The sequence below is a fragment of the Leptopilina boulardi genome, unplaced genomic scaffold (assembly GCF_019393585.1).
Source record: "Leptopilina boulardi isolate dan_hultmark-lab unplaced genomic scaffold, ZJU_Lbou_2.1 LbouV2_49, whole genome shotgun sequence".
NCBI classification, from domain to species: Eukaryota; Metazoa; Arthropoda; class Insecta; order Hymenoptera; family Figitidae; genus Leptopilina; species Leptopilina boulardi.
Genome location: NW_026137993.1, coordinates 37,307 through 49,557, shown reverse-complemented (window position 1 = coordinate 49,557; position 12,251 = coordinate 37,307). Strand labels below are relative to the sequence as shown.

The window sequence follows — 12,251 nt, the reverse complement described above, 5'->3', positions numbered from 1 at the left end:
TTTTTTTAATAAATAAATAAATAAATTCAATTGTTACATACAAAAAATTTATTATAGTTTTGTAAACATTTATTGAAGAAAAATTAGTAGCAGACAACGTCTTCGATAAATAAATTAATTAGTGAATGCAAAAAATTAATTAATTATATTTTCAATAGTTTTTAATTTTAATTCCTACTTAACACTTCTTACATATTTCGAAAACCGAACATTGCGAAGATAATTTTAAAAACAAATTTTAGGGGACGGGCAATCGGTTCGAGTTTGAACGCAAACGAAAGATCCTAACCAATCGAGCTAAACGATTAACTGTTTGAGGGAACAAAAAATCTTTCTTTTAAAATACAAGCTATTTTATTGGCAAAGTCGTCTGTGTTTTCTTATGTGTGTTCGCACAGACGTCTATGCCAATAAAATAGCTTGTATTTTAAAAGAAAGATTTTTTGTTCCCTCAAACAGTTAATCGTTTAGCTCGATTGGTTAGGATCTTTCGTTTGCGTTCAAACTCGAACCGATTGCCCGTCCCCTAAAATTTGTTTTTAAAATTATCTTCGCAATGTTCGGTTTTCGAAATATGTAAGAAGTGTTAAGTAGGAATTAAAATTAAAAACTATTGAAAATATAATTAATTAATTTTTTGCATTCACTAATTAATTTATTTATCGAAGACGTTGTCTGCTACTAATTTTTCTTCAATAAATGTTTACAAAACTATAATAAATTTTTTGTATGTAACAATTGAATTTATTTATTTATTTATTAAAAAAACTCTATTAATAATTAAATTAAAATGTAAAAATAATTAATAAATATTAAGGAAATATAACGTGCTTCCTGGGTGGTCATTTATTCTTTTCTGTATGAGTTCTTATGTGTGTTCGCACGTGAGTTTTTATTTCAGCTACTCCTACGGAGCAAAAATAAGGCATAAGAACTTACGTACGAACGTAATTGCATTCGCTGTTCCAATTTCTTGATACGTCACGTAGTACGTGGCGCATGTGTCTGTATGTACGAAATTCTAATTAAGAACTTACATGAGTTTGTATGTAAGATCTCTCACAGGATACCATATGTGTTTGCTTGAAATCTTGCCAGCGTTCTCACGTGAGTTTATGTGTACGACCTAATCATAGTTCGTACCTACGTTTTTCCAGTAGGGTAATAAATATTTATTTTTTTAGAACTTAAAGATAAGATTGAATCACGTTTACAAAATGAATAATTAATTTAAAAAAAAAGTTCGAATAATGATATCTGTTTCATTTATTACTAAATATAAAAGTTGTAAATTTTAAAAATTACCTTTTTACAGATGTGTTGAAAGCGGATAATGATCCTGAAACTTCGTCAAATAAATCAATAATTGATTTAAATATTAATCGTTTACCGTGTATTGCTGAAACATTTATCAATGACCTTGAAAAAAAAAGTTTTATAGATCCTGATGATTCGATTAAAAATAATGATTTGGTTGATAGTATCTCTTTTAACTTATCAACAACCAACACTGATCGTTTGCACTCGACTCCTATTCCTAAAGAAACTTCCCATATTGAATTAAAAGATTCATTATTACCAGAAAAAGAAGCAAATAATCATGGTATGTATTATAAATTAATAATGCATGAACGTTTTAATAAAATTAATTAGTTTAAATTTGTTAAAAAATTTTATTTTTATATTCATTATAACTTATTTCTGTATGACTTTTATATACAATTTATTTTTTTTATTTATGTTGTTCAATTTTAATATTTTTTAGTATAATTTACGAAAATCGTAATTCGTATCGTAATTAAAATCTAACGCATCCCTACAAGAAAATATACATATTCTTGCGCAGGTTCATGTACAAGTACTTCTACATGAACACGTTTATGTCCATGTATAAGATCTTGTACATGGATTTTTAGCAGGGATGAGAGCATTATAGGTATAAATAAATTGAATTATAAAGGTTTTCTCTTTTTTTTAATTTTAGTTGAAAATACTTGCGATGTAATGCGGAATTCAGTTGATGAAGAAGAATTAAATCTTTCAAGCTTTGGTATTTACCAGGATATAAAATTTAATGATTTAAATTTCTCAAAAATTAATAAGACACCCGTAATCAGGACTATAGAAATATTAGAAAATCCTTTATTAGAAAGAAAACAAGACCACTTTACAAACTGGAATTTCTACGAAGGTAAGAACTAATTTTACATTTTTTTAACTTATATCATATCTTTTTGCTGGTTTTAAGAAATATACAAAACAATTAAATAATTTCTCATAACTTTCACTTTATTTAATAATTAAATTTTTATACATCCGCTAGGCCTTGAAGAGGTTTTTGAAGTTTTACAATTTCAAAAATTATCGCCTGTAGAATTATAATAGTATATTAGGCAACAGTGGCCAAGAACAGTCATTATCTGCATTCATGTTTAATGGTTTTGTTTAAGTCTAGAAGTGACTTCAACTCCTACTTGTTTTAAAATATCAACGTCAACAATTATCTGTTCTCGGCCCCATGTCGCTCACAATACTTTATATTTCAGAGGCACAAACTTGTCAATTTTAGATATTTAAACAGAGGGTGTATAATTTATTAATTCGCTTGTCACAAGATCGTACTAAAACATATTTTTACACATATACTTTAATTTTTGTAAAATAAGTCTGTATAGTTAAACCTTTGCTGTTCATGTAATACATAAATATAAGTCTGCTTGTTATAAAAGTTTTTATTGCATTTAGGTAACTTATGTTAATATAACGTTTCTAATTTAAATTAAATTTTGTATATTTCCGGTCTTCTAAAAACACTCACAAAAATCAATTATAAAAAATTAAATCTGAAATGTTTGATAATAAATATTCAGGTATTTTATATGGGCGATTTCACGTGAGATTTCCGTCGACCCTTTAAATTCGGCCAAATATATTTTTTTCTTGTTCTGTAGTGAAAAAAAAGAGATACGTATTTTTTTATTTTCTGAAAAATTTTCGAATTATGAATTTTCAAAATTTCAGTTTTTTCAATGTAGATCTATTTTCAATGGCTGATAACTCGAAAAAAAATGGATTTTTTCAATTTTTGCTAACAGAAGAAAAGTTTCAGTTTTTCTTTTACTTTTTAAAAATGTTAACGAAAAAATTTTTTTTTCATTTTTTATTAAAAAAATAAATTTAAAAAAATTGTAAAATTGTTAAAAAAATTTTTTTCATTTTTTTTGAACCTGAAATCATATTTCACTATGAAAAATGAAAAAAAATAATTTTTAACAATTTTACAATTTTTTTTAATTTTCAGAAATGTGCAAAATGTTGCGCTCGATGTTTAAATGTTTATTTATATCCATAAAACTCATCGGCCAACTCTAAATTTTTTTGCAAAATCGTCTTAGTATTTCCAGGTATGTTTAAAAAAAAATTAAAAATAATCACACCCAAATTAAAAAAAAACTTAATTTGTTTATAAAAAATTGTTATTTTTTTAATAAAAAATGAAAAAAAATTTTTTTCGTTAACATTTTTAAAAAGTAAAAGAAAAACTGAAACTTTTCTTCTCTTAGCAAAAATTGAAAAAATCCATTTTTTTCGAGTTATCAGCCATTGAAAATAGATCTACATTGAAAAAACTGAAATTTTGAAAATTCATAACTCGAAAATTTTTTAGAAAATAAAAAAATAAAAAAATACGTATCTCTTTTTTTTTAATACAGAACAAGAAAAAAATATATTTGGCCGAATTTAAAGGGTCGACGGAAATCTCACGTGAAATCGCCCATATACAAATTAAGTAGAGGTTAAAATTTTTAATATTTAAAAATTAGTAAAAACTTTTTTCAATATGTTCTCAAATAGTACAACACATGTCGACAATATTGCATCAATATTTCCTAACAATATTACGAATATTGCAAGGCACTACTTATGTAATATTGATTATGTCCGACCTAAAGTAATACTGCCTGGTAATATTGAATCAAAATTGCTCAGTATTATTGCCTACTTTAGTAGTGTCTCACAAACTCATAAAATGTTTCGAGGGTCAAAATTGTAACCAACTTAATTTGCTACTTTATAATAAAATAAAAAGTTAAGCTAACTTTTATAAGGGAAAAACTTAAACTCTTTCTTGTGTTCTAGATCAATGTCTTGAATTTTCGAATAATGAAATAGAGGATTCTAACAGAAACAGGTGAGCATTTATGGATCCATACACATGTGTCACATATAATATATTTTTTCATCAATACAAATATAATATATTTGAATATAAAACTGTATTGATGAAAAAAGTGCAAGAAATCTCAAAAGCTTTAAGTTTCATGTTTGACCCGTTTATTTTATTATTATTTTAAGGTATAAAAAAATTAAATTAACGTTTAGACATGTGCTGTTTCTGCACAAAGAAAAGTGAAAAACACAAGAAATGTATTAAAACAAGAAAATATCACAGTTTTATTAAATATTTAGTAACATTTATTAAATTTATGTAATTTGGATTAAAATGATTTTAATCAACATTTTATAAATAATAAAATTTGAACCGCCGGATCTATAGAAAATAGTTTTAACGTACAATTCGTTTTTAAGAGTGCAATAATTGCACGAATTGTACGTAAAAACTATTTTCTATAGAAACGCAACAATATAGGAAGAGCTATGTTTATGTTTACAAGTAGAGAACGGACTGGATAAAAGAATATAGAATAATGAATATTAAATTTGAAACATTAATAAAATATGATACATTCAAAAAATAAAAATTATATTTTTTTAAAAATTGTTTAAAAAAGTATATTCAAAAACATTAAAATAATTTTTTGAAAAAGTAAAAGTCTTAACAATAACTAAATATCCAGGATATAAAGCATCACGCCACTATTACTATGCTCACGGTCGGGCGTAGCATGGCGTACCAAAAAGTAAAATCTTTATAAATTCTAAATGTTTAATCAAATTAGTTTAAAACCTTTTGATAAAACTTTATTAAACTATTATAAACAATTCTTCCGCTGGAAGTTTTTCCAATTCGAAAGTTCGTCACAGACTTTTTTCATTTGAAAGTATTAAATAATTTGTTTTTGCCTTTAACATAAATAAATTGATAAAAATGTTTGTTATTATTTTAATTTATTTATTTTTCATCTAACACTTTTTGGACACTTTGATGAGTAAAATTTGAAATTTGAATTTGAAGTCAAAAAGTCAAAAATCTTTAGATTTATGACGAGTTGAACATAAAATTGAATGAAATATTATGGTATCAAAAAATCAAGTTTTTTAAAAACTTATTTTGAAAACAATTCACTTTAAGAAAAAACTTTTTTGTGAAAACAGTTGCGTAATGTTATTTTCTACAAGGATATAATATTCAAAAATCAGAATTAAAAAACAAATTTTTTCATGTCAGGGGCTAACTTAAATCGCTGGATTTCAAGCGTATGCCCTTCTACGATCCGGCGGTTCATTTGTTAACTTTCAAATTTCTTTACGTCACACTCCACGATAAAGGAAACCTGAAATGCAAAAATATTTATTTAGAGTTATTTATTTATAAAAATAGATTTTGAGATGTTCTTTTACTCAAAAGAAAGTCATTGATTGTTTATATCTATAATTTTTTGTGATATTATGGATTGAACATATTCTGGCTGTGCATTTCTTTTATTTGAGTTTTTAACTACAATTTTTTTTCTTTACAGTAATACCATTCTTTTGGATTTACCACCTGAGAGTATTATTTTTTTAGATGAACATAGAAAAGCGTCACAGACAGATTTGGATAATTATTTAACAGGTGAAATTTTTAAAAATAATAAATAAAGCACATAAATATTTCTTATAACCGATTACTTCAATTAAATTGTTTTTTATAAACAAGTTTTTGTTCGTGATAATTTTTATCTTATAGAATTTTTATTTAAATGGATAACATATCATATTTATCGTTTCACCAAGTCAAGTTAAATAAAAACTTCACTTATTATTAATGTTTTGATAGTTGAGGGGCTGATAGTAAAAATGGTTTAAAATAACATTGGGAGCAAAAGTGGGATAAGTGACTTGGGAGCAAAAACGGGTTAAAATGATTCGTTTAATTTATTGATAAATTCATTATATTATCGATTAAAAAATATTAACAATAGGAAAAAATGCATATTTTATTATAATTAATATTTTTTAATCGATAATATAATGAATTTATCAATAAATTACACGAATCATTTTAACCCGTTTTTGCTCCCAAGTCACTTATCCCACTTTTGCTCCCAATGTTATTTTAAACCATTTTTACTATCAGCCCCTCAGTTCTGCTATCCGTACAAAAAACAATTATTACGAAATTTATTAAAAAATATGACCAATACTTGTTTAATAAATATAAAAAATATGTTATCTCAAACCATTTCTTAAATTAATAATAAAAATTTATTATCAATTTAATCGATTAATCTGCTTATAAATTCGTTCATTTCTATCTATTGGAATCTCCATGATTTTATGCGATAAATATTTGAATATTCCGAAAATTTTGAGGTTAACTGTCACATAATAGTGTCACATACATATAAACACTTAAAGATCAGTCCTACCAACCTATGCATAAATTATACGACGAGAATGCGAAGATGCCACGATTTAAACCACTTTTTCAAAAATTTATTTAAATAGAATTTATAACATTAAAGTAAAAAAAAACTTATTATCTATTTTGAAGCCATTTTTAATCGTTTTATCTCATTAATAATGTAACAAACTGTCTTTTTTAATAAAAAAAAGTTGTTAATTTTTTTTTTCTTTTGTTGCACAACTTGCGGGCTTATAAATTGACAGAATGGGAACAATCCCCTTGCTCTGCACCACCCGCGGGACAATCCTTAATTAACAATTATTGCTAAATCTTTCCACATTGGGGCAAAACCCTGAAAACGTGCCGAAAACTCTAAAATTAAATTATTTTTTAAAAGTATTTGATGTTTATAGCATTATTCTCTGATCTTTTCTGAGTTAAAAATCACATTTTATAGAGATTAGAAAGATAATCTTATCCTTATATAGTTTGTTGACTTTATAAAGCTCAAATTTTATTATTTTTTTAATTTTCTAAATTGAAGTCCTCTCATGGAAAGTACTGGAATACATTTGCATAATTTATAATTAATAATATCAATAATAAGAAAAACTCTATTGGATTTTCTATTCTATTCAACTAATATTACAGTTATTAACACTTAAAAATTCAAAATGACGGATCTAATATGATGGGCAAAAATTGAAAAATATTCAATTATTTTTAACAAATCTTGGAGTAAGGCGGTTTTTTGCGTCACTATATATAATTACCATTCTACAGTAAAACCGATGAAAGCTCGCAAAAATTTGCAAGCTGCGCAAGTAAATTCTAAAATACCTACGCCTGCGCAATAAGTTTATATTCTTCGGATATAACGTTCAATGTATTTTGAAAAATAAATCATATACACTACCGTCAGAAATTGGCGGTACGGCTGACGTGCGAGGAGTAGAAATTTGTTGCTGACTTTAAAGCAAGATATTTTATAAATTTCTGCTTCTCAATGTATATCAGGAAAATTTTTTTCTTTTTTTTTGGTATTTATTACACCGAAAAGATTTCAAGTAAAAATTATGTAATTTTCTTTAATCTTTAAGTTTTTAGCTTTAATTTGCTTTTTTGAAACTTCAAAAATGTTTTGTAGTTCCTGAAATATGTTAAAAAATGTTCGAGAATGTTTTTCTATAACCCAGCAGCGAGGCGGCGAAAAGTGATGATTGACGGCTGAGTTGTAGGAAAACATGCTCGGACCTTCTTTGACATATTTCAGGAACCACAAAACATTTTTTAAGTTTCAAAAATGCAAATTAAAGCTAAGACCCTAAAGATTATATTGTAAAATTGTCAAATTTTTCCATACATTATTCTAGATTATGCCGGGAGTCAAAAAACATTATTACGATGAGTAATTTTTTGCAAATGTCAAATTTAATTCAGTTAAATTGAAAATTTAAACTTTCCTAAAGGATAATTTGATTCCCATATATGTTTCGGTCAATTTTTTTTGTTTTAAATTTTAAATTTTTCTTTCATGACATTTAAGTTGTATAATTAATAACAAGCCCTTTTTAGGTTGACATCTCAAAAGAAAAATAATTTTTTTACGTTGTTTGAAAAATTACGACTGTAATTTTTGTTTTGTATTCTACTAATAATAGGTCTTTAAAATAAAATTCAATTTTCAATTATACCAAAATAATTATATAATTTTTAGAATTTTTAAATTTAATTATTTGTTTAAAGTCATTCTAAAAGTAATTTTTTTTAAAATAATATTTTCAATAACAGAATAATAATAATTGTAATAATAAAACCGCTGCCAAGTTGAAGTATGTATTTTTGTGTTCATTCCATGAACACTTTGCTTCCTCATGGAGATATTTTGCGATCAGTTTACGATTTTTTATTTATATTTATTTATATAATAATAAGTAAAAAATTAATCTAATTATAATGATTTTACAGATACATAAAGATTTTTGAACAAAAAATGCAAACAGGTTTTTATCAATATTATTTATTTTTAAAATGTCAATAACTTTGGATAAAGTAATCGTAAAATGTTCGTTAATAGGTCAAAAGATGCGTTTTGAAAATCTCTACAAAATGAAACTAAAAAAACTGTAGGTGTCATAACATTTTTTTAAAGTTATGAGCAAAAAACGATTTTTTATGATTTTTAAAATGTCAATAACTTTGGATAAAATAATCGTAAACTGTTCGTTAATAGGTCAAAAGATGCGTTTTGAAAATCTCTACAAAATGAAACTAAAAAAACTGTAGGTGTCATAACATTTTTTTAAAGTTATAAGCAAAAAACGATTTTTTATGATTTTTAAAATGTCAATAACTTTGGATAAAATAATCGTAAACTGTTCGTTAATAGGTCAAAAGATGCGTCTTGAAAATCTCTACAAAATGAGACTAAGAAAACTGTAGGTGTCATAACATTTTTTTAAAGTTATAAGCAAAAAACGATTTTTTATGATTTTTAAAATGTCAATAACTTTGGATAAAATGATAGCAGATTGTTCGTCAATAGCTCAAAAATGCGTCTTAAAAAACTCTACAAAATTAAGTAAAAACATCAACACTTGGTGAAACATCAATATTTCTACTCCTCTTACGTTAGCCGTACCGACAATTTCCAACGGTAGTGTATATTTAATATTTATTTAAAAATCGTAATTACTCTTCCGTCTTCCAGTCAGTTTAATTAAAAAATTTCAAAACTAATTAGTCGAAATAGAATTATTTATTTTATTTATTATTCCATTAATAATAAATAATTAACGAAATTGGTTACTTTTTAAAATAAAATATTCGAAAATGTCTTTCACGATTTTGACCAATCAAAAAGCGTCTTTATAAAATAATAACAATTTTTTTGATTATGGTGTCACCTAAAATGACATTCAAATTCGTAATCAGCCACCTAAAAAAACCTCTAAAACTCATTTTTATAAAGATCTATTAATTTTTTAAAAATTAATCAGCAATTTTGGATCCGACATTTTGAATTCTTAAAAACTGACTTCAAATTCATAATCAGCGCCCCCAAAAACGTATAGATATCAAGTTTTGTATAAATCGACAAATGATTTGAGGTTTTTGACAGGTTTTCAGGCTTATGCCGTACTGTGCTTCCCCTATTATTTTTTTCAATTATTACTTTAAAAAAATCATTCATGTTAAAATTTTCCAAATACAGATTTACATTTAAAGCCTACTGGAAATGGTACAAATTCGCTATCTCTTAATCATCATGAATCTCATTTTGATGGTAATGCAGAATTCATTGAGTCTGAAGTAGATGTGAGTGATGTTGAATTTGATGATGAACACGATGTGTCTTATGATCCAAATGATGATTCCAACACAGAATCTATATATTCTGTTGACGAAACGGTCAAATCTTTTAACTCACAATCCGAGGAAAATCAAGATCAATTCCAAAAATCACATAATGATAGTAATGTACAACTTAAAAATGACACAGGCACAGCGAATACATCAGCAAAGTCTTCGAGTCCAAACGTTTCTGCACTGGATGACAGTAGTATGTTGGTATATACCTCAAACAAAGGCTCAAAAAAATATTTCTGCATTTATTGTAAGAAGTTGAAGACAAAAATGGCAAGACATTTGGAAATGGTGCATAAAAATGAAGACGAAGTCAAAAAGTTTACCGTTCTCCCAAAAAACAATAAGGAAAGAAAAGCAATAATCGAAACAATTGTTAATAAAGGATCTCATATGTACAATACATCATCAGTATATAATTCAAATAATGAACTTATAGTTTCACGAAGACCTAACATAAAATTCGAAAAGAGCGCAAGTGATTTTGGAGCCTGTAAATCGTGCAAAGGTTTCTTTTCAAAAGGAAGTTTAAGACATCATGTCCAAAAATGCACTGGAATTAATCACAAAAATGATCGCCAAGTGTTAGTTTTTTCTAGGAGAATAATCGGAAGAGTACATGAAGAATGTAATCATACCTTGGCTAAATATATTTTTCCTCGTATGAAGGAAGATAATGTCGTACGTAAGATCAGATACGACAGATTAATAGCATTATATGGAAATACTTTGTGCGATAGATATAGGACGTCCGCTCACCATCAACCTTTCATTCGTAGTCAACTTCGTATAATAGGTCGATTTTTGTTAGAAGTTGATAAGTTATTAAATCGCTCAATTTCGTTTGAAGAAGTTATGGATCCAGAGCATTATAGAGTAGTTGCTGTAGCAGTTGAAAATGTTGCAGTTCTTACTGAAAATAAAAAATATTATAAAACGCCATCAAATGCTTCAAACTTGGGAACTATCATAAAAAAGGCAGCAGATGTATTGATTGCCGATTGTATCGAGAAAAAAAATCCAGAAAAACAGAAAAACGTTGAAAATTTCTTAAAACTTCTTACGACTAAATTTTCAACGACAATAAACAAAACAGTTTCGGAAACTCAAATGAAACAACAAAGAGAGAAACCTATTGTACTTCCATCAAAATCTGATATTAATAAATTTAATTTGTTCATGAAAAGAAAGCATGAAGCTGCTGTAAAAGCTCTCAAGAATGAATTTTCTTATCACAACTGGCTCGAACTTATTAAAACTAGTATCATATTAATCATTACGTTTTGTAGAAGACGACCAGGAGAAATCGAGAGAGCAACAATTGCAGAATATCGAACTTATGATGCTTTAAATAAAACTGTGAACAAGGACATTTATAACACGTTATCTTCTCGAAATAAAGAAATTGCAGAAAGGTACGTTCGTTTCACAATAAGAGGAAAAAAGAATCGCCAAGTTCCAGTCATTTTGAGTAACATTGTAGTTGAGGGCATCGAATTAATCTTAAAATTTCGACAAACTGCAGGAGTTCCTACAAATAATGAGTACATATTTGGTTTACCGTCTAAATCAATAGGAGATGTAAAGTATATTAGAGCTTGTGAATTAATGAGAAAATACACTTCGGAATCGGGAATTTCTAAACCAAAATCTTTAAGAGCGACGAAATTAAGAAAACAGGCAGCGACAGAGGCAGTTGCTCAAGAGTTATCCGATAACAGTATTTCGATGTTAGCTGAATTTTTAGGACACTCAGAGAAAGTTCATAAAGACCACTATCGACAGCCAGTCATTGTTAGAGATGTAGTACAAATGGCATCTTTTTTTGAAGAAGCAATGAAAGTCGATGATTATAGCGATTCTGAGTTAGATTCCGAAGGTAACTCAGACGACTCAGACATTAACGATGTACCAAACAGTAACAATGCTCAACTAGAAGCAACCTCAAACAACGATTTTGATAAAAATATTGGAAACAACTCTGAAAATGAATCCTCATCTGATGGTATGTGATATTACTTTAATCTAATGAAAAATCATTATATCCGAGTTAATAAATAAGAGTTTTTTTTTACATTTTCGACTTTGCTTATTAGTAAATAGAAAAAGAAATGTACGATTGTCTTAAGGGGTTACACCACTATAACCACTCGAAAATTAGATGCTTCTTTAGAATTTTTTTTTTTTATTTATTTATATTTAGTACATACAAATCAATGCAAAAAGAGCCATTTTTCGGACCACGTTTTCAAAAGCTATTTAATTTATTGCTTTGGGTCTTGTTGCATTCAATCAAATAGTTACAAGACTTCAT

General features: G+C 26.6%; 1 protein-coding gene across 1 annotated transcript; it reads left to right on the top strand.

The window, feature by feature from the left end:
• The first annotated feature begins 9,704 nt into the window (after positions 1–9,704).
• On the top strand, positions 9,705–11,950 carry LOC127289663 (uncharacterized). Its single transcript, XM_051317743.1, has 3 exons — positions 9,705–9,714; positions 9,786–10,940; positions 11,034–11,950. The coding sequence occupies exons 1-3, from the start codon at positions 9,705–9,707 to the stop codon at positions 11,948–11,950; spliced, it is 2,082 nt and encodes a 693-aa protein (XP_051173700.1).
• The last annotated feature ends 301 nt before the right edge of the window (positions 11,951–12,251 follow it).